At 32.7% G+C, this 24,507-nt stretch overlaps 1 protein-coding gene across 2 annotated transcripts; it reads left to right on the plus strand.

Annotated features, from left to right (window-relative positions):
* Nucleotides 1–970: 970 nt before the first annotated feature.
* On the plus strand, nt 971–22,580 carry LOC149939196 (nose resistant to fluoxetine protein 6-like). Of its 2 annotated transcripts, XR_016481284.1 has the most exons (17): nt 971–1,036; nt 3,241–3,622; nt 6,611–6,771; nt 9,515–9,608; nt 10,461–10,563; nt 11,217–11,407; nt 12,049–12,210; nt 13,120–13,213; nt 13,274–13,363; nt 15,522–15,687; nt 16,798–16,877; nt 17,871–18,026; nt 18,083–18,206; nt 19,137–19,311; nt 19,423–19,484; nt 20,344–20,486; nt 22,405–22,492. XR_016481284.1 is itself a non-coding variant. In XM_090178535.1 (16 exons), exons 2-16 carry the CDS (start codon nt 3,256–3,258, stop codon nt 22,522–22,524), a joined length of 2,226 nt encoding a protein of 741 aa, XP_090034661.1. In that variant the 5' UTR covers nt 971–1,036; nt 3,241–3,255; the 3' UTR covers nt 22,525–22,580. The 2 variants fall into 2 exon arrangements, 1 of the variants encoding a protein (XP_090034661.1); XM_090178535.1 differs by lacking the exon at nt 19,423–19,484 and having other exon boundaries at nt 22,405–22,580.
* The last annotated feature ends 1,927 nt before the right edge of the window (nt 22,581–24,507 follow it).

Here is a 24,507-nt window from a genome sequence, read left to right on the forward strand (position 1 = left end):
AATTGATATGTAATTATTCTGAAATTTAAATATTTTTCTTAAATTTAAATGCAATTCTTCTGAAAATTTTCATGTTAATGTACTTAAAATTCTATATTATTATTCTGAAGTTTCTTTATAATCGTTATAGACTTTAACGGGATAAGTCAGCGGTAGCTTATCACCATTAATTTTTTAAACTGAACATAAAATTGACTGCGAACAACCGAAAATTATCGTCCAAACGAATACATGTTTAGGAAAATATACTAGAGAAAGTATCGAAATATGTAATCATTCTGATATTGAAATGTTATTATTCTGAAATTTATATGTAAAAATTCTGAATTTTATATGTAAAAATTCTGAAATTTAAATGTAAGTTTTCTGAAATTAAAATTACATTCCTTAAATTTGCTCTATCTAAACTTTAAATGCAGTACTTTCAATTTGATCTATCTTAAATTTATATGCAGTACTTTCAAATTTGACTATTTACATTTTTATTTTATTATTACATATTTCCTGTACAATAAACTTATATTATTCCCTTATTTTATTTAATAAAACAAGCTTTACATAAAATAACTTTATTTTGTACGGGGTTTAAATGATCTAATTAACTAGAAACTATATCGAATATGGACCACAAACTAATTTCTAGAAATATTTGCCTGAAAGTGACTATATTTCAAATCACATAAGAACGACGGTGAATTAAAATATGGATTATTTATTAGGATTATGAAGGCCTAATAATAGCTGCTTTTTCTATGTGGACGCATCACGTTTTGTATCCTTAGCTATATGTTCTGTCATATCGTCATTATCGTAGGCCTAATAGATAACCAGGATCTTTTTGGAACATCACATGATAAAGATTATAATGTATTTTAACGTAAAAGTCAAAGAAACCAAAGATAAGTATTTTTTCCTTTGTCATTTTAAGCTATTGTCGAAACAATAAAAAAAAGTTTACTTAGGAATTCGCTTTTCAAGGTGTGTGCAGTACGTACAGAAAGGATAACCGTGTTTTTCGTTGAACTGAACAAAACAAGTAGTGTTTTTTTTAATACAATTATATTAATAATAATAAATATAAATAATAAGCCAATTATTAAATTCGCTGAAAATTCCTCCGAAAACTCTTTTATTTCTTATCTCCTTATTATGTGATAAACGACGAATTAACCAACCAAAAGTTAATGAAAGCTTTAGTACATTCACACTCACAATTGTGTGTTCCCGAGAGTTAAGACTGTGGCATAGCTTTAACCCTAAAGAAAAAAATTTATTTTGATTTTTAATTTTTACACCATATTGTAATTTTAAATTAGTAATAATTATGTTACACAAAACGTCCCGATCAACAACTTGTAGAAAGTTAAATATTATTAATTTCCAGACTGACCAGACCAAACATTTTTAATGACTCTACAAAAAAGACATTAGATGCGTGCTTTTTTTTGTCGTCGTAGTGAGTGCGTTTCTTATATTCAATTGCAATTTAGACTAGATTTATAAATAATCTTGTTAAATAGCTATTTCCAAGAAATAAATAAATGTCGAAGGTTATAAACATTTTCTTGCCGTCACGAGCTTAAGTTTATCATTACTTTCTTGACGTGGGCAATTATCACGAGGGCTTTACAATCCAAGGATTCTCGCGATTCTATCACCCGATTAGAAATATTTCAAGTGGAGCTATTGCTTTCCTAGATATGTAGTTAGGGTTTTTTGGTCAAAATAATATGCAACACCTTTGATAGCTATCTTTCTTGGGGTGGCGAAGTGGTTAGCACTTTCGCCTCGCAGCAAGAGGAGCCGGGTTCGATCCCACCTTGTGGCAATGGGTGTAAACTCGGGACTACTCCTTCTGCGTCGAGTTTGCAAGTTCTCTCCCCACTGGTTTAAGGGGTTTTCTCCCGAGCTTTTCGGTTTCCCTTTCCATACGGTAATAGTTAGTGTACGGAGCTGTTGGCTCGCGTGGCATGCGGGGCTTTCCACCACCCTCCTACGCCATTTAACCCAGCCACCTGAATTAATGGCTTCGAAAGTTGCTTGATAACTTCCAATTTAAAAAGTGTTAATTGAAATTTTAAGTCCAAATGTCATCAACCCGATGCAAAACACCATGTTGAAAACCTTTCAATTTGAAACCATTTCATTTAATTCATTGGTACTCGAGATAAACTTTGAATGACATTGAACCAGGATTTAAACGTCATCCGGGTTGGCACTCTCTAATGACGCCTTACCAGATGGGTATGTCTACCAATTTTGATACTCTAGCACGATTATAATTCGAGTAATTACCCCTTTAATCTGGTCTCTGGTACAATATTCTCAACACGACTTTCATGTTTTTGTCTAAATTCGTTCGACTTGTTATTGGTAAAAAAAAGAAGGATCAAAGTAATTTACACCTGACATGTGAGGGGGAACGGTTTTCTAATTGAAACCAACTTTGTATCTCTAATGGTTCTCGTGATAAATTTCCATTGTAATCCCTTGCACGTTTTATGTATCCTGAAATTTTCAAGTTCCTAGTTAAAATACATTTGGAGTTATTGTCCTTGAATAGTTTTTAAGTTAACACCCTGTTTTTAAAATTCGCTTCACAGGCAACATAATAGTAAAACTGTATTTTTAATGCGGGATTTCCAATAAACGCTGGTTTCAAGTGTCAAAACTTACGTAACAAGTTCAAGCAGATTAAGATTAATTTAATATTATCTAAATGAGCGCATTTGAAAAAAAATTAATTTTCAATTTACAAAACAATTTTGACGATAACTAAAAATCGCGAAAGCGTTTAACTAAAATTTTTATCGATAAGTCACATAAATAATATTTATCTACCACAAAAACTGTTTAAATAATTATATTTGAATTAATTTAAAAATTTCTCTAATCAAATTAGGTTTCTTTGGAACTCAGGAAAGATAAATGCGTTGAGATTATATTACCGTTAAATGATATCTACTTTTGAATTAGCAATACAAGAAAAAGTGAATTGGCCTAGCAATGAAATGAAGGTGATCTTTTTAAAAGTAACACAAAGTAAATTGCCTGTACTTCTTATTATCTTTCGCAAAGCATGTTTGAACAGCTTTAGTTGAATTTCTGTCTTTTCAAAGAAGCAAAAACCCTGTATTCGATTTTGACGGTTAATTTTATGGAATCAAATATTACCCACGCCTGTATAACCAATATATTTTTGTAAAGAAATCCAATATTCTTTTTTTTTAATATCTTTAGGGGCCAGAGAAGAAAATGTTTTTTCGTTACCCAGCCAAAGAATGTGAAGGGTTGGTCAGTTTCATATTTTTTCTTTTACTGCTGCTCGTCAAGATCAGAGCCGCCAGCGAGATAGAATTGAAATCGGACATAGCCATTAAAGATCAGAATATTTGTAAGAACAAAACATTTGAAGACTTCCCAAACAGTCTTTCAGAACTATTGCAGGCCAAAGAAAGAGGTCTGAATGAATTGGTGTTCAAAATTCCGGAAATAAGATGGATTATGTCTCTTGGAAGTCAAAATCATTATAAAGAAACTAGTCAAAATGCTCTTTCCAATCAGTGCAACGCCGATCTTTTGGGTTTAGCAGCTTCCATTCCCCAGAATTGGACCCTTGCACGTAAGAAAAACGCTTTTCATTTAGAACCTCATAAAAACTATTAGTATCCAATAAAAAACATTTAATCAGTTATTTCAATTAAAACGACACCAAACGATTATGGAAAAAATCAATAAAATCGCACTTGTTTGCAATCAATATAAGAAAAAGATTTTCGATACAGAAATACTAAAACCATTTTTGTACATTTTGATAAGCTAATTCGATATAACATTTTTCATTTCTGTATTCGTATACTCATGCTTCTGAACTAGGCTTCTTATTTTTTAATTAATTACATTCCTTACACCATCACTTATCAAGAAACCAGATATTAATATTATCAGAAGAATATATTGCATCTTTAATAAGATATTTTCCCACCTAGGACATGGAAGTAGATCCCGTAGTTTGATTATGTCATAAAAATAATTTATTTAATTGATTTAAATACAACGACCTGAAAACGATGGATCTAAAATTTCGGTATAATTGCCATGGCATTCATTTATATGAAAGAGTTCCTTACACCTTTGCGTATCAAACAACTAGTACTAGTATCATTTTAAAGAAACATATTGATCTTAGCCATGAAATGTATTCCTGAATCTAAGCGAAACAACCAAAGCATAAGCTAAATAATGGATCAAAATTATGTACACCGCCTGACGTTGGAAAATTCTATCGTCACACAGCAGGAATGTTATCCTGGGCTGCGTTCAGAAACGCTCACCGGTGAGTCCGCCGAGTCACCGCTGACACCGGTGTTTTACTGAACGGCATTTTAATTTCGGGTATTGACGTCACGATAGTCATCGGTGAGACACCGAAGTCACCGAAAGAGATAGTCGGTTTTTCCGATGACTGACGTCATTACTGACGTAAAACTACTATTAATGCTACGCTATTTTAAAAAACACCGAAGACTGAATGAAAGCGTTCAACAACTTACGACGTCATTATGACGAAAAAGCTCATCGGTGGAAAATATAAATCCATCGGGTTTTTTTCCGTTGACTGTTTCTGAACGTACCCCTGATATAACAACTTTTCGACGAATCTTTTTATTTTGTATCGAGTGAAAATGTGAACCCTGCCATATCATACCAATTATAGTCTTTGTTTATATGTAGTCAGTATAAATTGTACGGTAAATAAATCACCATTTATTTCGGCACTATCTTAATAACCCTAACAGACGGTCGATATTTTGCTTATAGCAAAGGGGTGCCCTACGTTACTTGATGATTTTTAGAAACGAACCAACGTAATAAATATAAATCTAACACAACCATGAAATATCGTAACATCACTGCATACACTGATTTGCTTTGAGAAACTTAACCGGTACTCGCATCTTTATATTGAAATTTTAGGAAAATTTTTCCTTTATATATTTAAGAAGAAAATAACACAAATACGGGTTTGTAGGACCATAGTAGTATCAAGTGAAAGCATTTTTTCTAAATCACCATTTAACAATCATTGCTTGTGAGGCGTAAAACAATTTTAAGAATGACGTGTTTTACTCGCAATATTTTAGTTTACTGGAAAAACATTTTAGAACAAAGGGGACCTACATGTTTGTGAATAAATGTTTCAAGACAATATCAAAAGCAGCATAGCTAGTTGAATGTGTATCGCTAAGAGGTCCTATTTTAGATTTCCCATCAATATGGGTGGTGTTATGTCCCACAAAAAAAGCTGAGGCTGAATTCCAAATACTTTTATGCAAAGGAATTTGAGAATTGGAAAACTTAATTGCTTAATATTTCTTCTTTAAGCATTTAAGGCAGTCGTCAAGGTCTCCTATTTCTGAAATATCTTAGGTTCTGGAAACGTTTGTAAATCATCCTGGGCAATCTTAAAGGAATGTAGTTATGTGGGGTTTTAGTTGTGTGTTTATAAGTATACCATTTCTTTTCTCTGACAATCAGTGGTGTAGACGGGCCATAGTGCCACACCGGTGCTTTTTTCAAAGGCAGTGCCCAGCCCCGCCTAGGTTTATCCGTGTATCCAGGGCGTGCCTGGCCTCTTCATTTCATCTTGCCAGGGCACACCCTGCCTCTATTTTTCCAGCTTGCTAGGGCACGCCTTGCTTCTATTTCGTGATTCATTGGCACAGTGATTTGCGTACAATATTCATTTTTAGTACCTGTTATCCATTTACTTATTTTTCCTTACGTTTCCTACTTTATAAACGACGTCACTCTAGTGTGTTTAAGCGTCCGGTTAACGTAACAATAACATTTGTTTCTAGACTGACTCTAGTCAACTCTGAGTTTTTTTTCAATTTAAAAAAAATAATATTGGCGAATGAAGTAGTATTTAGAAAACACGATTATTGTTTTTGCTTATCTAAGTCTACTCGACAATTTATGTTTCATGATTTTTATAAAATATTTTTTTTTCAAAAATTATACGTAAAATTAGGTGCTGAGTATAACTATAATCCTTGAATTGAAGGTGTGTGAGGTTATTTGGAATTTTTTCCGTGAGAAAGTACCAATTAAATTTAAAATCATTACCTAGGTTCGGCAACTTCAATCACGATAAACATCGAAGTTGGATGTACTATCAACTTCAATCACTCGCGAAATCTAAGTTGGCCGTACCCAGGTAGCGCCCCGGTTCTTTTTTGTAGGACTAAACACTGCTAAAAGCCCTTTCTAAAATGATCAAATATTTTTGGTGCTCAGAGTGACAAACCTATGGTCAGCGCTTGAGTTACAGATAGTTTGATGTGAAGTGAGATAAAATTGAAATCCTAGTATAATGACAATCGGCTTTGGCCTAAAAAATGTAACTTAAAAAATTATCGCTTACCGTTCTTACTCCGCGGCGCAGGTTCCAGAATGTGTTCACAAGGACGACGAAGCGAGTTTGCGATTTTTCAAGTTTAAAAATTAATTTACGAAGTGGTTGATATTTCCAATTATTTCTCTTTTTTAAAGAGGAAATAAAGAATAAGCCTATTTGGCCTTAAATGTAATTTTTTGTTCTTTTAAGTGATTGACACTTTCGGCAAGATACCGAGTGGAGTTACAAAAGGGAACCTTCTGTGGCCAGGAGATTTTGATCAGTGCCAAAGTTTTGCGTCACCCAAGACCGAGCTACTTCCTGATGGACTTCAAGGCCGATACTGTCTCATGAGTTTCGCAAACAAAAATGTAATAGCATATTTTTTCAAAATTTAGAATTTGAGAAACGTTTCTCTTTTAGTACGCCACTTCAATGTAGGGCCATCTAGGGCAATTTTTAGAAAGCAGAACCACACCCTTGAACGAAAACTGTCACGGAGACTTAAATGTTTTGTAATAAAAGAATAGTAATTGTAACTGGCTTAATTCATCCGAGAATTTTTTTTATTATTCAAAAGAAAATCCCATAAAGTATAATGGGGACGTAAGGAATTATAATTATCACCAAAAATACTTGATTATTCTTAAAAAAAAGCAAATTTATGATTATTTAAGGAAAATCATATTTTTAAGGAAACCAGATTCCGTAGCAAGAAATTCCTTATAATTCTCAAAGGAATATATTTCGTATATATTTTAAAATAATCATAAAGAATTGTAATGTATAAGTTCTTAAAGGAAATACGCCTCTTAGCTTCTTAAGACATTTTTTATAAATCATACTTAGTAATTCTGTTAGATTTTAAAAAATTGTGCCCCATAAAAACCCGTAGGTGGTTGTTAAGGCGTATGCACACATAAAGCTCACCATTGAATTTTGAGCGCGCACGCATGGGTGGTTTCAAAAGCGAAGCTCCCGCCCGAGCAAGCGAACATAGCTACACACGAAGACTTGGTCTCAGGCTCAGTCTCACCAAACGTTTTGTTTGGCCTTAGTCTCCTCTCAGTCTCACAATAATTTCCCCAAAAACACAAAAGCTCGACTGGAACTCACAATTCATGTCCCTAAACATTTGATCTTGTCTCGGGCTCATACTTATTGCTGTTACTAACAATGGCTCGTCTCAGTAAGAATTTACATAACTCGCGGGGCTCATTCCAGTCTGTTAATAGCTTTTATAAGTCTTCATATTTTTCATATTGATATATAAATCATAAGTCAAACGAAACAGCCGAGTGACCAGGCCTGGAACTCTCTTCACTACAAAAATCTTCGAAAATTCTAGAAAGTAGTTTACTTTGGACCAATCAGAAAATGACTGGGTTAAATAACGTTATCCGAAATAGCCAAATACGTAAATTCCATGTTAACGCGGTGAGCCAGAGCTCTCTTCAAGGGCGACCCCGCCAACTGTGATCACGCGCTGTTCGTGCTTTAGTTATAGCACAAACAGCACGTAATCAAAGTTGGTCGTGTCGGAGAGAAAGAAAGCGTTACGGTTACGGCACGTGTTGCTCTGCGCCGCAGCGCTCCCCAGTGGCCAAGGGAAACATAACCGGGCGTAAACGGACACATAACCGTCTCTTAAAATTTCTCATATCGGGTTCGTTTCAAAAATATGGTTTCAGCTCGGACTCGTAGTAATACACTAGATTATATTGGACTCAGCTCAGGCTCACAGCAATTTCCTATATTTTAATGGTCTCATCTCGAGCTCACAAAAATACGTTTTATTATAAAGGTCTCATCTCGGGCTCAAATTAAATGACCACAACGTTTTGGTCTCTTCTCGGGCTCGTATCATTCTAATATTAAAGCCTGGGCTTAGTCTCAAATCGAGCTCAGGCTCTTGGTGTGAGACGAGCCCGTTCAGCTTTGCATGCGAAGCGTGTGCGATAGTAGGATTTTTTATAATTTAACGTCGCGTCGCTTGCTTCGCGTCTTATGTGTGCAGCCGCTTTTAAGAATTTAAAATTGATAACTATTAAAGAAATATGAATAAATAAAGATATAAGGAAAGAAATATATAATGGAATAAATAAAGAAATAAATAAATAAGTAAACAAAGTATTAACTAGAGAATTAAATAAAGAAGTTAATAAATAAGTAAATACAGAAGTAAATAAAGAGAATAAATGAATAAATAAATAAAATAATAAAAAATAAAAAAGTATATTATTGAATAAATACATAATTAAAGAAATAATGTTTTGATTGAAAGAAAACTAAGTGTTTTTCACATTGATTTTATACCTAACCTTTTTTTATAAATTGTATGTTTATTGCAACTCCCATATTTTGCTCATATATCAAGGCCCCTAGAGTTAATTAATTTCATATTCGTAAACCGCACACTCTTTAACCTACGAATACCAATTTTAATACGAACAAAACCTTTTCCGATAACGTTATCAATGTGACCACACTAAAACCCTCAAATCTTTATAGGCAAAGTAGAAAACGTGTTGTCAATATTTTTGATTTTATATGGGGATATATTTATAAACTATAGAAAAATGTAGGATTATTTCTAATGAAAGTTGAGAAGAATAAAGATTTATAAGGGTAGAAACTAATGGTTTTAGAAGGGAATGTAGTTAAATTTAAGTCTGAGCGTTGTACGAATTATACTCTTTATATTTGCGAAATCTTTTTATAAAATGAAAAATATCTAAAATAATATTAATATGAATACAGTTTGTAATTGTTTCAAAATAGGTCCTATTTTGAAATAATATCGCATTGCAGCAATTATGGAAAAACTTTAAAACCGTCAAATATTCGCCAAATACGAATAAAACCGTGTAATATCTATGTACTACAAATAATATCTGAAACCGGTGTACAATTGAAATTTTATTGTATTACGGTGAGCACTGAACACCGTCACGGAGAGTGGTTAGGCACTCGGTCCCAATTTTATAAAAAAATAATGCTCATTTTAAAAATGGGTAAAAGTAAGGCTTAAGAAAATGATAAATTAACGAGCTTATGTAAAACATTTTTATACAATTAAGATTTATGTGATTTTGTGTGATAAATTATTTTTAGACTTCGACTACAGTAACGACGGCAGTTTGCGTACCAAGGAGTTGTGGAGCTATGGAACTCAATGAAGATATTAGTATCATTTTTAATTTAATACGTAAGATATTTAAAGTTATTGATGACTTTATAGGCTTTTGAGCTTATTTTTTAAATTTGCAATATACAATAATTTTGGGAATATCCCGTCTGATTGAACAACGTCCAACGGTTACATTGTACTTTCGTTTGTATGGCCCCATACCCTCTCTAGAGCTCATAATTTTCGTACTTTCGTATGTATGGGCCCATGCCCTCTCTAGATCTAATAGCTTACTTAATTTCGTTTGTATGGGCCCATTTCCTCTCTAGATCTCACAGTTTACTTAATTTCGTTGGCATCAGCCCATGCCGTCTACGTTTACGTATTTTCGTTAGTATGAGCCCATGCCCTGTCTAAATATCATAGTTTACGTACTTATGTTTGTATGGGCCTATGCCCTCTCTAGATCTCATAGTTTACGTTATTTATCTCGTGAGACAAATATTATTGTGTCAATTTTTACGAGAAACTAGGAAGGTTTCGGTCAATTTCAGTGTTAATTACAAATGTTACTGAAGAAAAACTAATAAGCAGACAAAACTATTTTATAATTAATATTAATTTGGGTTGCCAAAGGCTTAATCTGGGAAAAATACAAACCCTAAATATCCATCTATTCTCATAGCCAAAAAATTCAAATGGACATTCTACAAACTCTAAATAACAAATAAATTGGGTCGAAAAATGTTTTTTTTTAAATATTAATTCACACTTTAGCGAGATAAATTAAATTTTAAATAATAGTCACAAAATGTAAAAATTTCATAAAGGGAAAATATTTTGTTGAGTTTTCAAATTTTAAGACCCATTATTTCTTGGTCTATATTGTTACATAAATTCCACATTTTTACAATCAGTTTTTATATTTAGATAACACTTCACTCGTTGGCAAAGCGCCCGCCAATTTACCGAAGATATCATTCTCGTGTTTACCAGAAAGTGTGTCTCTGAGTGGGGCGTCCATTGCTTGCATGTAAGTTTTAGTAATTCTGTATCCAGCGTAACAAATGAAATGCAAATCTTGTCAAAAAATAAATTTTATGTTTTTCCAAAGAGCTGGTTCTACGGGTCTGAATAGTTTTCTACATAAAACATATTTAAAATTTCTTGTGCGTAATAACAATTTTTTTCAAGATCTTAATAATGCTACGATTTATAAGGAACATGTGCAGTAGTAACACAAATATGTTGCAGCCATTGAGTCGTATCATTGATAATTTATAGCTATTCGAGAACAAAAAAATGCTCTTAACTTATCAAAGTAATTTTTATAGTATTTAATTTTTGTACATACTTTACCCTTTTAATATAAACCCTAAACGAAGTACGATAGTACTAAATTATTTTTTTACGCGTATAAATACTTGTCGGTCATTCCTTTATGTAATGTTTATTTATACGAAATAAACCACTTGTATTATTATTAGTGGCATTCTAACGATTTTTTTATTTTCATAAATTACTTTTCTATCAAAAACAGATTTGGTCACTTAAAATTATAACTCGTCAGAGTCAATAGCTGTTCCCCAAGGGAGCTCCTTTCACTTATCATAAAAATAATTAATTATAGATAAATAAATTTTGTTTTCATGTTTTATAAGTAACATTGGATATTTATTTTATTAGCATTTTGTTAGTTATAATTTTTGGACTCTCAGCTGCTGGAACAACTTATGATATTTGGATTCAACATTCGATTGAACAAAAACACGTTAATGTTGTTGAAGACAATCTAGTCAACGGAAATGCCGATAATAGCATCAACATGGAAGGCAATTCCACTAAAGGTCCAGAAGACGAAAAAAGAAGAAATTTTGGTTAGTATTATTTGTTTTAAACTGCAGTTGTTGCTTGTTAAAACATATTTATTGATAACTGGGTCGCAGCTTTTCACAATTATTTTTATGATTTAAACGGTGGCGCTGAGAATTGGAATTATCTCGAACTTAATCGAAATTTGTAGCCGATTGTGTTAACGTGATTACCGATAGCTTAACAAAATGTTTTTCCTACTAACTTCTTACTAGTATTTAATGAAATATACTCAAGTGAAACCAATTTTAATCAAATTATAAAATGTATACATATCTTCTTTTAAAGTTTCCCAAAAGGTATGTAACCGATTTTCACCCAAACTTTTACAGATAAAAAGTTATTTTAAATAGTGGGGCATATTTGGACCATAAGGAGCGGTTTTGATGTTCAATCGCAACATTTCTTTCTAGATTCCTTCTTTCGCTTTTAGTTAATTGTTTAATAAGCACTAATTATTTGAAGGATGTTGGTGAAAGCTCTAAGAATTCAAAACAAAAAAGACATTTCAAATTTCAAAGAGTCTAGACCCGCACCTCGAAAGATATAGCATAATAAAATGTCTATACATAAGATTCTTATATGGAAATATTTGCTGTTTGGGTCGTACAACATGATTTTTTATTCATATACTTTTTTTTAATAGTTTCAGATTTTTTAATGTGTTTCTCTGCGCTTGCAAATGCAAAAGCAATACTTGATATATCCGAGAGGCCTGGCCAGTTGAATTGCCTCCATGGAATTCGTTTTATCAGTATGGCCTGGATTCTTCTTGGGCATACCTATGTTTTTGGAATGGCAGCATATGGTATGACATGTTTCAAGCGTAATAAAAATAAATATAACATTCAATACTAGTTTGGAATATTGAGTGTTTGTCCTATTACAATATATACTTTATTCGTGAAATATCCCTTAAGTAAGAGAAATAAACCTTATCTTACATTATTTGCAAAACGTTTAAACTTGCGCAACGCAGTAAAAATAACGTTAAGTATACCAATAACATATTTATTTATAATGAATAACTATGTTGATGCTCTTGTTAGCGTTACTCCAATTTTCCTAATGCTCGATGGCGTAAATTTAATTTTATTGTTAGTCTGTTCGCTAAAGAGGACAATACTCTATTTGTTGTGCTAAGGAACACTTTCTCAAAAAACCATTTATTTAAAAGTAATTTGATTGTTTACCGTAAATTGTTAATGAATCGTTTAGGTGTAATTTAGCAAATTTGAAAAGGAATTTACTATCTTGTTGCACAATATTTTATTTTTAAACGAAAACATTTTTTAATAATTTTATTTAATAATTTTTAAAGCGGGGTAAACCAAAATTTTACGTCAAAATTTGTTTTGGAAATAGAGGTAAAAACGTATATAATTTGTGATTGTTTTCCAAAAATTATATTTTTTAGCTAAAACTTTTCCTTGGTATAAGAAGATGGTTACTCTCCGTAATCGGCGTACACGCCTAGACTGAAATATAGTGGTTGCGTATCAGACTAACAAAGGCTGTATTCCCGGTAATCGGGATACCGTTTAAGAAACTTTAACGAAGCTTACTTTTCATCCGTTTAAACAAAACATTAGTAGTATCTGCTTTCGAAAAACAATCGTAAATTGCGCCACAAGGAGCGAATTCTTAAACAAATACTCTTATTTTAAAATCTCAACAAATATTATTTCTACGAAAATCTTTGATCATTTTCATGTAGCAAACATATTGGATGTTTTAAAAATGAGTACGACTTGGCCTTTTCAAGTGATTATTAGAGGAGGGTTTTCGGTGGATACGTTTTTCTTATTAAGGTAAAAAGCTATTTTCTGATTTTAAAAACTATTTAAAATTTTATACCATTTAATTCATAGCGGTTTTCTGGTCTCGTACCTTTTCCTTAAAGAGCGATCAGCGTTTTCACTACAAAAACTGGGATTCTTCTATTTTCATAGATTCATTAGGTAAATATCAAATAGAAATTAAAGTATCAAATAGATACTTTTCTTTAATTTCTGTTTAGATTAGCGTCTTTTTTAATCGCATTTTTTGTCGGATTTATGTATGTTTCTCGACGAATTTTTGCATTTCTGGATTTTGTGAACTGATTTGACGAAAGAGTTAGTTTGTATTTTTGTTTTGGTTTTCATGGCAGTATTTTAAATTTTACCTTGTTAGAATGAAATTTTGCGAACAGTGTCAAAAATAATGGCTTAACGGAGCCCAAAAGATTTCAATTCAAATTAAAGGTTCTCAACATGGAAAGGGTACCTGAATCGAATTTTGTTGACGGGCCCAAGACACCTTGGGTACACCACTCTGTGGTTAACTAAACTGGGGTGGCGGAGTGGTTAGCACTTTCGCCCCGCAGCAAGAGGCGCCGGGTTCGATCCCAGCTTGTGGCACTGGGTGAAAACTCGGAATAACTCCTGCGTTGAGTTTGCAAGTTCTCTCCCCACTGGTTTAAGGGGTTTTCCCCCGAGTTCTTCGGTTTCCCCTTCCATAAAAACTTGTCGCGGTTAACGGTAATAGTTAGTTTAGGGAGCTTTTGGCTCGTTCTCGTGGCATGCAGGGCTTGCCACCACCCTCCTACGCATTGTAACCCGGCCACCTGAATTAATGGCTTCAAAAGTCGCTTGATGACTTAGGCCTAAGGTGGTGCCTTGGGTATTAGCCTAGCTGATTATTATTATTATTTTTATTATTAAAGTAAAGGAAAACAAATATTTTGCTTTGAAATACAAACAACTTTGCATTGTTGATAAAATCAGCAAATCGTGACATTTTGATAGTGCTCGGAATTGTTTATTTATTATCCACAAATTTTACGATATATTTAAAAAACGTTGGTAAAAAGAATATAATTTTTACTTATTTAATTATGTTTTTTACGCAACCAAGCATTTATTTAAATAATTGTTTGTTTTATTAAAATAATAATTTAAACATGTTACAATTTTTATTCAACTATCGGTTATTTAAATAAATATTATTCAAATATCGCCGAACTTATTTTATTCATGGATAGAGATTAATCGAAATCCGAGCACTACATCTTGAGCTCTAAACAATGGCTTCTCTTGTCTCGTCAGTAATGCAACCATGAAACGTTCTAGTGACCTTTGCTTAAGGATTTAAAATACTGCACAGCAATCCCGATTTGCACCGTCAGCACCCCTTGAACTTGTTTACCACGATGGGAATTCAAATTGCCGCCTGTAGAGGCCACATGTCAAACCAAAATTTGATTTGATAATTGAATTTCCATAATCCAAGCTAAATAATGCAGACGTCCTTTCAGAAATAGATAACTTTCAAAATCATACTAACCGCTTAACGTTCGTTATCATTTACTGTTAAATAGGTTTATTTTCAAGCATTCAAGAGTTTTTTCCTGTCCCATATTTAACACCTTAACAGGTTTATAAATGATGTACAGGGTTAATAGATTTTCCCTATTAATGTGTTTATTTACACGGTTTCGGATGCTTTTGTCATGCGTTTTGATTCCCCGAGTTCTACGGTTACCCCTTGCTATTAAAACTTGAAGAGGTTAACGGTAAGAGTGAGTGAAGGGAGCTGTTGGCTCACGTGGCATGAAGGAATTGAGACCACCCTCATACGCAATTTAACCCAACCACCTGAATTAAAGGCAATAAAAGTCGCTAGATGACTTGGGCCGAGCGTGGTGCCTTGTGTATTAGCCTAGCTGATTATTGTTATTATTATTATAACCATTCTTATCCTTTTAGGGTACGAAACGCCTCTCTTTTAGTTTGTGATATGACACTACCCCCTTAATCGTACTACAATACTCCCTTTGAAGTTTTAAGCTCCTCCCTTAATGGTACTTAATTACTCCCTTTAGGATAGTAAAATATTTCCATTAGGGAGCTTCACCATACCCGGTGTTTAATCACTGTTTGTATGTTACATAACACCATATGTACAACTTTTCAAGTTTTAAATTTGGAACAAGAAAAACCCAAAAGAGTTTTTTATAGATATTTTAGACCTTTAATATACCATTTGAATGTTATTTGCCTATTTGTACATAACGTATAGGTCAAAATATGAAAATATTACTTCCATTTTAAGTAGTATCTACATTTTTCTTTGCAGATTAACGCCCGTCTATATGGTTGTTCTGTTTTTCTATGGAACTCTCTTCAACTTTATTGGTAACGGTCCATATTGGGGCTACGCATTGCAGAAAGAAAATCCATGTACCCAATATTGGTGGAGAAATCTCTTCTATATTAGCAACTTCTTTAGAAACCAAGATTTGGTAAATATCACTTCTATCAAAACCCGCTCAGACTTTATACAAAAAATCCATACCTTCTTTTATTTTCTTACATATTTCTGGCTAGAGATTGTTATTTCTTGCTCAAAATATAAAGCAAAAATAAGATTTTAGACGACAATCAAAAATTTTTGAATTACTAAAAAAGTGTTGATGTTACATGTTAAAAATAGCACAAATCCTCAAAGAATATTGTTGGTACTAGGGCCCACTGTACCAAAATTTGAACCCGAGAGTTATAATAATAAACTGGCTGGCACATCATCAATTTTTGGAAGCTCAAAAGGAAAGAACGATAGGTCTATGAGCACCGTGTCTTTAATAAACAAATATTTTTGTACTCCCATATTAAAAGGTGGGTGAAAATTTCTACCCACCCCGCGATATTTTAATTTATGTTAATTTTTCTGTTTAAAATCGTCTGCGTTTCAGATGACTTGTAACGAAATAGCAATTTCTTATTGGTCTTTCATATTAATGGAAATTTTTCTGGCATTTTTACCCACCCTTTAATATAGGCGTATTTCAACTAAAGAATTAGGTCAATCTCAACACAACTCAGGATACCTTTGAAATAGATTCGAATTAAGAATCCTCGACTAGATATTTCATATTACTTGAAGATTCATATTTTAATAACCTTCATTAGAATAGGCTTCGTGCGTAGTTTAAATTTTGTTCATAAGTCAGTAGGTGAAAATTCGCTTCGCTCTAGTTGGCGAAGATTAACTTTCCCTTCGTCATAGCGTCATCTTTACTGTCTTCATACTTTAAACTTAGAAGAGTGAGATAGTAGATGACGGAAAAAACGTCGATGTGACGTCAGAAGTGGCCCGTCAAAAGTTAGGGGAATATATTTTTCACCCACTGACTTCCGGAATATAAATATTGTGGTATAATTGAAAAGTACGAATTGAAGATTGGTTTGGAAATTTGATTAAATTAATTAAGATAACTATAACTATTTAATTAATATTATATAAAATAAAATAAATTGATTAATCGTATTTTTCGTATTTTAAGATTAACTATAAAGAATTATTAAATCTAGTACATTATTAATAAACATTCCATTTATTTTAAATTTGTTAGTGTATGTCGTGGTCATGGTACCTGGATAACGACATGCAATTCTTCATAATCAGCCCGTTGTTCTTGGTTCTATTTAAAAGGTAAGTTAATGGACCAGAAAATATGCTCCCAGACGTTACACGGAAATTTGATGGCAGAGGAGAGGTAAATAGGGCTTGAGGAGTATTGAATTTAGCCGATCAATTTTATATTGAAAAATAAATTGTTTTGGTTGGGTAGTCGAGTAGGGTTATATTTTGATCGAGTCGTCGTTATGAAGGTAAAATGATACTTATTCCAGATACCGAGTAGTTAAGAAAAACGTTCCATTACTCAATATAGATATAAAGGGTATTCAATTATGCAGTTACTTATAGTTAAAACAATTAAAACGCAGCAGTCAGTGTTTCACAAAACTATTATTGAAAAACAAAAATATCCATCTCCAACAAATGTAAGCTTATCGTATGTGCTTAAGGCAAATAAATTCGTCAAACCTCGAGAGTTTGTGATCTGCGTTTCTAAATCGGTAATGGAAAGTTCTTACAACGATTTCTGAAATTTACAAATTGAAACGTTTTCTTGCAAATAAATTAGCCCTGAATATTTCGGAACTCTAGATTAAAAATATTTTTAGAAAATTGCCCTGGCTGAACACACTTAAACACCTTCTAAAAAATTATATAATTAAAATGAATAATAACTATAAGAATCCCTAAAGAAGGAGGAACAGTTCCTCCGAAACGTTGGATTTTTAAATAAATATACTGTGAATTTTAAAACCGTTTTAAGTCTTTTTTCATTTGTTTTTTTGTTAATAAATGATGGCTCAAGAATGAACTGAGGCTATTTAAAAAATTATGAAGTTCAAAAAATTAAGATATTGCGTCCGTTTTTAATTCCATGATTTAAAAAATATCACATAAGCTTGTTTTAGTTAGTGGCACTCATTGTTATGACACATGTTGAACGTCACTTCTCTCATAATATAAGTTTTTATTTTGACTCACTGACAAATTTCTATGATAGGATTAGATATTTTTGTAAATGTTATCAGTTTCAACTCTTATTAATTAACGTTTGCACAATTTTAGCACTGAAAGAAAGAAGAGATGGCTGGGTTTGGCGGTGGTGTTATGTCTTCTTTTGATATCTTGGATTTACACAGCAGTAATTGTTCAAATTAAAAATTACCCGGTCAATTTTAATGGACTTGGTGCGGACGATGCCGCGTTGAAAGAATTACTAGTGTAAGTAAATGTTTAAAAAAATATGAAGCCACTTAATAATATTTTACTTTAATTAGCGAAAGCACCATGTTCGACACAATTTACGACAAACCTTGGACGAGAATTGGTCCTTATCTTGTTGGGTGCCTGACAGCTGTTGTCGTATTGGACTTAGGAAACTATCGAAGATTGTTTACTAAAGTAAGTTCAAAATACCCGTAAATTAGTCTTTAGCTTCAAGCTCAAATATTTACACTGCTATTTGGTTCACAACTTTAATGTCAAAAGTAAACATTTGCAACCAGAGATTCCAACAGTAGAAGGGTTTTGCCTATTTGTGGCTCAACAGTACTGTGCTGGCAGTCTGACTTTTCTCGGAAATCTGCCAATATCAGTAAAACTAATGTACATTACAACTGTATACATACATACATATAGGGCACCCTGAATGAATATCACAACTATTATCGTTGTTTATAGGCAGGGGCATATTTTCTTTCCATCAAGCAGCAGGCAGAAAAGTAGAATTTAATTTGGAATTTTACAAGGGCCAAAACGTATTTCTTTTCTATATAGCTATGATGTCATACGTGATTAGAGTATGTGTTCAAAATGTAGAATTATTATGAATATAAAATTAACAACGCAATTAAATATGTTTTTTTTCTTTTTTAATGAATATAAAAACCATTAAATAAATATAAGCACACATCTTTGAACTATTGGAAAACCCTTACAACTCAAATGATAGAAAAATTCTTTGCAATGATTGTAGAAATATATTAGGATTTTTTACAAATCATAACAGAGGGGATTATCCAATAGGATAAAACCTTTAAACCAGTAATTATAGCCAGTAATGATTCTTGTTTTAGTTTAGTTTTTGAATGACTCTTTAAAGTTTAAAAATTAGGTAATTATGCAAAAATTATCAACGAAAACGTTTGTATTTTTCTTCATGGTTAATCTGGCTATAACGAACCTGGGCTGTCTCTTAGAGACACATACAGCAGGTGACGACCTAACTGAACGGCACCATATGTTAACGGGCCGAAACATTGGAGTCTCTGGTGTGTGAAAGTCAATGCACGAAATTTTTATAGTGGTTGAAGTTTTTTTCTTCCTTTCAAGGTTCCAGTTATATTGTGTTGGCTGGCAGCTACAACGATTGCATTGGTTAACGTATATGGTCTATATGGATATAAAATCTCGGCTAGTTCTAGCGCTTTTTACCACGCATGCTCCAGCTCAGCATGGTCTCTGTGTGTTGCCTGGGTTATTTTCGCATGCCAAACAGATAACGCAGGTAAAATCTTTCACGATATCATCACTCGAGAAAAACGGTCTGTGACAAACGAGCCATCTACTATCAGAAAAGACAAATGCTTAAAAAGTAATTTCCTTTTCTCCTTGTTAGTAGAAAACTTAAAGCAATTGTCTTCCGGAAAAACTGACGTAGATGGCGCCACAATAAAAAATGTAAGGTTGTATTTAGTAGCGACGATATTCGTAAGCTATAGACATTTGGAACATAGCGTCACTATAATAGGACTTCCAGTTTATCTGTATAGCAGATCAAGAAATATCTATTGGTATTTTTGTTTAACAATGATTTCACTATTTCCTTGCTTAACACTCAAGCTCATGAGCGAAAATAATTATATTTATTAATTTAAAAGATTGAAGCAAAAATGCATTTAGGAATAATGACTAATTTGGCACAGTTGTTAGCGTTGCTTCTAATTTTCCCTCGTGATCCTTTCCTTCCTAACATTCCCAAATCAGCCCAGTGTCTACTAACGTCGTAAGTTCAATAAAACATACTTTTCCCGACACGACACTATTGTTCAAATTAAAACAATTTCTGTTCTAGTCTGGAAATTATTTCTAGGAAATAACTCTCTATATTAAGTAGTCTGTGGAAAAAATATTAATTTTAAAATGTCTAAAAATCAACAACATTTTGCCAATTTTTGGATTTTTGGTTTCGTAAATACCCAGTGCATTAAACTTTATGCAAGATTATAAATAACCATTAAAAATATTTTAAAGTAACTCAATTAGAAATGAGATTATGAGTCTGGCTTTGATAAACTTCTTCTGTAAACGGGTCGTAGTAACCAAAGGTTCATCCAACTATTCACTTTCGTAAGGTGCTCTACAATTCATCATATTGAGATCCTATTTACAAAACCAAGAACGTTTAAATTTTTCGATTTATTTGAATTACTGATTACATAGTAAAATGTTCCTAAAACGTTTCTTTCAAAGTTTTATTTTTATAAAAATTGACGTTATATTCTAAATTTTCTCAATAAGCAGCGTTAAATTTTTTTAGGTATCGTCGATAAGATTTTGTCCTTGAAGCTTTGGTATCCGCTGAGTCGCCTGACATATTGCACATATTTGATCCATCCATTAATCATGTATTTTCATTTTCTAACGCTGCGAGCTCCAATTTTCATGACGAATGAAGTTGTGGTAAGAAACATATAATTTAACAGGCAACAAATAACGAAACGCAAAAACGTTTTTCGACTCATCCATTTCCGTTCGTTACTAGAGATCGGCGGAGCAGATAAATTAACTGGCAAAATTTCGATTAATCATAAAAATTGCGGTTAACCGTTTTTCCATGGATATTATAAATGGATAGAAACGATTTAATATGGGAAAAGTCCAAAAATAACTGATTATTTTTTAGATAATGTTTATTTATGGATATTATCCAAATAAACGGTTAATTTTTATCCAAACGCCGACCTCTATTCGTTACGGAAGTGACAATGGGAATTACCCCTAAAATGCGTAACAGATATTTTTTCCTCTCCGGTGTAAAAAAAACGATTATCTAAAAATTATTTCATTTTACTCCAAATTAGGTTAATTATTGTAGTACATAAAAAGTAACATAATATTCATTAGTATGACCAAAACTCTTTTCGACAATGACACTATCACTCAGCTTTGACTAGGACTTGCAACGAAACTGAATAGTATTTTATCGTCCTTGGTAGTTGTATTTTTGATCTAGGCCATATTCAGATACAAGGGGGAAATAATTCCTAAAATTAGTTCAGTGATAATTTTTGCTAGTTGTCATACTTATAATTAAAACGTCACTATTGTTGGCATTAAAGATGCTAATCACACTGATATATATGATAAACAATTAACAAAGTTGCTATTGTACTTTTAAATAAGTTATTATGTATATAAAGTAATAGAATTATGATGTTACTTCTTATCTTAATTCACCCAGTGCAATGCTTTAGGGCACATCTTATTTATGAGGGCCAACAAGATTAGCTGCTTGGCACGACGGGCCAACTGTCAGTAGCGTTAGTATAAAGGAGATCCATTTTCTTTCTTTCTTACCGCACTACGCATGGACAATGTGTTAACAAGCAACCACAGGTCGTAGCCGGTGTTAGAAGCTGAATTATTGACTAAGTTCATACCACTTGAATGAGTGCAGAAAAAAATTAAGAACTAGAATGCGTAACTTTCCTTCGGATGATAAAAATAGCGAAAAGGTAGATTAGTCCATAATGAAAAGGGATACAAAAGCTTAACCCTAAACAAATTTGAAGAAATTTAAAAACTTACAACTAGCTCGTACCAATAGGTCTTCGAGCAAACAAATGACGCGAAACTCGGACAAAATAGATCTTCGAGTGAAAAACTAAATTAAATTAAATGAAACAGTTAGAAATTCCAAGGGTAGACCGGTTTCGTCCTATTTGGGACTCGTCAGTCAAATTGGTTTAGAATACAGCTTTTGTATCCCTTTTCATAATGGATTAATCTACTTTTTCAATAATTTTATCATCCTTTACAATGCAGTCCATAGGTGGTGCCTTTTAACTTAACTTTCTTTCACTAATAAAATGATCTGTACACCAATTTCCGTGGTGCCAAAATACTCATATACTGTAGCAGAAGCATTCTATGTGAGATTTTAACTTATAATTTAAATCTAGTTTCAGTACTTAATAGATTGAGCATTATTTTTCTATATTTTTTAAATTATTAAGCTCTTTGTTAACCCTTATTAAATACATGTTTCCTACTTTTAAAAATTCAACCGTTTATTATTTTAAATTGGTTTTGAAACTATTGAAGTTTAAATTTTTTTTATACGTATAACCAGGCTAGTTCTATTTATGTGTAAGTAAAAGATAAAATCTTGTAAAATGTTCTACATCCACGAAGGTAAATCTAGGCAAACAACTGAGATAATGATATTTGTGTTCTTTTAAAACTTGCTAGTTGTTTTATTACTTTGACAGGTGATGGCTTCATATAATTCAAGTTAAACTAAAATCAATTTGGCCTTTTTGATTTTTTTAAATATCATTTATACAATATATTTATAATTTTTTTAAATATTTTATAGGCTATTCACTACCTTGGGTTTGTTGTACTAACTTACGGATTGGCATTTGTTACGTCAATTACGCTAGAAGCACCCATAATCAAGCTTGAAAAACTATTTCGTCAAAAATTCTCAAGGTAATCTACGGAAAGGAGTAACGCGTTTTATCTGTCATTTTCGAATTTCTGCATTCTGAAGCGTAAATGTAATTTAAGTGTACATTTTGAAACAATAAACTGTTTTATGATTGAATATTTATCCTGTATAACCCTCCAGCAATATGAAATAACTTTTCCTCAATCCTACCTAACACTCAGGGATTCTATATAACACTTTAGGATTCCTGCAAAACCGTGCAACAACCTTACATAACCCAACAGAACCATCCAGAATTACTGCATAACCCTCTCGCAATCCTCTATAACCCACCATAAATTCAACATAACCTCCCTGCACTACAACGTAACCCCCCAGCAATCCCACTTAACCCCCCAGCAATCCTACTTAACCCCCCAGCAATCCTACTTAACCCCCCAGCAATCCTACTTAACTCCCCAGCAATACCACTTAACCCCCCAGCAATCCTACAAAGCTCTCCATCACAATGCATCATATCACTCTTGCAATACTACATAACCCGCCAGAAATCCTAAATTACCGTTCCGCACTACTACATAACTCTTCTGTCCGTCTACATCCGTTTTAGAATGTTCCTAACGTAACCTTCATGTGTACATTCCAACAGGAATCGATATTGGAAACTGAATGTTTGCTTCCCCCCCAAATTACGAAATTGCATTGTTAGTAAGAATCGACTTCGATAAAAGTTTTAAATATTTGTCACACTTTTTAACTTGAAGGCGTCCACGTTTTCGCGCGAAGCAGTCTATATGTTACGTCTTGCAGTCAATATAGAAAGAGATGCGATAACCAAAATCGTTTTGGAAAATCACATGATTCGATTTTAATCAATATCTACGTTAAAGTACAAGAAAACTAAGATAACAATTCCCCTTTGTTATATTAAGCTATTGACGAAAGAATAAAAATAGTTAATTAAGGAATTCACATTTCGAGGAGTGTGCGGTACTTGCATAAAGAGTTACACTATCACCACTCTTCGTTGCACTGAACCAAATAAGTAATGTATTATTTTGTAAATATTATAATTGATTAAGAAATTTTGGAAATTTTTTCCAAAAATTCTTCCGTATTTTTTATTTCTTACCTCCACCATCTCTTTGTTCTTTGGATAATACCCCCAGAATCAGTATATAACACCATCAAATTAACCAAGCGCACTCAAAATTGTCAATTTGCCTCTACGTAATAACCAATGTTTATACTATTGTGTTTAATTATTACAGAGTAATTTTTAACGTAAAGAAAAACCACTGTTGCATATTTTTAGGCTGACCATACAATTTTGGTGGACTAAAGACTAAATTGTTCTATATGAAATGTAATCGTTGTCTTTGGTCATAGTTGAGAGGAATTACCTGCGTGTGTTAATTTATTTTTAACTTTCGTAAGCTTTCGTTGGAGGAACTTGGTGTAAAGTCTATTTTACGACACAAATTAAGCGTTTCCACAATCGGAGAGCTCTTGGTGAGCTTGAAGACTATACTGGCAATATCCTAGCTTTTTCGACTGGTGACTCGACCGATAACGAGCAAATAAAAGAAATGCGAAGTTTTTTACAAATTAACAAATCTTTCTTGGCACTAAAAAACTTGGTCTCGGGCCGTTTTCAGGTTATCTCAAAATGTTATCGTCGTTCATTTAGAAAGTTTCTTCTGCAAAGCTATGAGAGCTCTCCGAAACCACGTTCCGTGGCTTCTTGCCAGTGGAGTACGTGAATCTTACATGAGCTGCATTAAGATTAGATGGAAGTAGTTTCCTATAAACCAACATGAAGTAAAGTTAAAACTAAGCAGGCTGACAGATTTTGGAACAGCTTTATTTCAATAATAAACATATCTTTGCGTGACTATAGTCAGAGAAGGATAAAAAATATTTGACTTTGTCGGATAATTTTATGAAATAATTATCTAATTACTGATATTTCTATAATTAAATCAAACGTTGTATTATTTTTTACTCCTTTAGGGGTTTTAGTAAAAA

Source organism: Leiobunum rupestre, chromosome 6, assembly GCF_980474605.1.
Source record: "Leiobunum rupestre chromosome 6, qqLeiRupe1.1.hap1, whole genome shotgun sequence".
NCBI lineage: Eukaryota > Metazoa > Arthropoda > Arachnida > Opiliones > Sclerosomatidae > Leiobunum > Leiobunum rupestre.

Coding starts and splice junctions, on each gene's coding strand:
- LOC149939196 (XM_090178535.1), top strand. CDS start 3,256: ATGTTTTTTCGTTACCCAGCCAAAGAATGTGAAGGGTTGGTCAGTTTC. Junction 9,609..10,460: donor TATCATTTTTAATTTAATAC/GTAAGATATTTA, acceptor TTTTATATTTAG/ATAACACTTCACTCGTTGGC. Junction 15,688..16,797: donor TCTTTAGAAACCAAGATTTG/GTAAATATCACT, acceptor TAAATTTGTTAG/TGTATGTCGTGGTCATGGTA.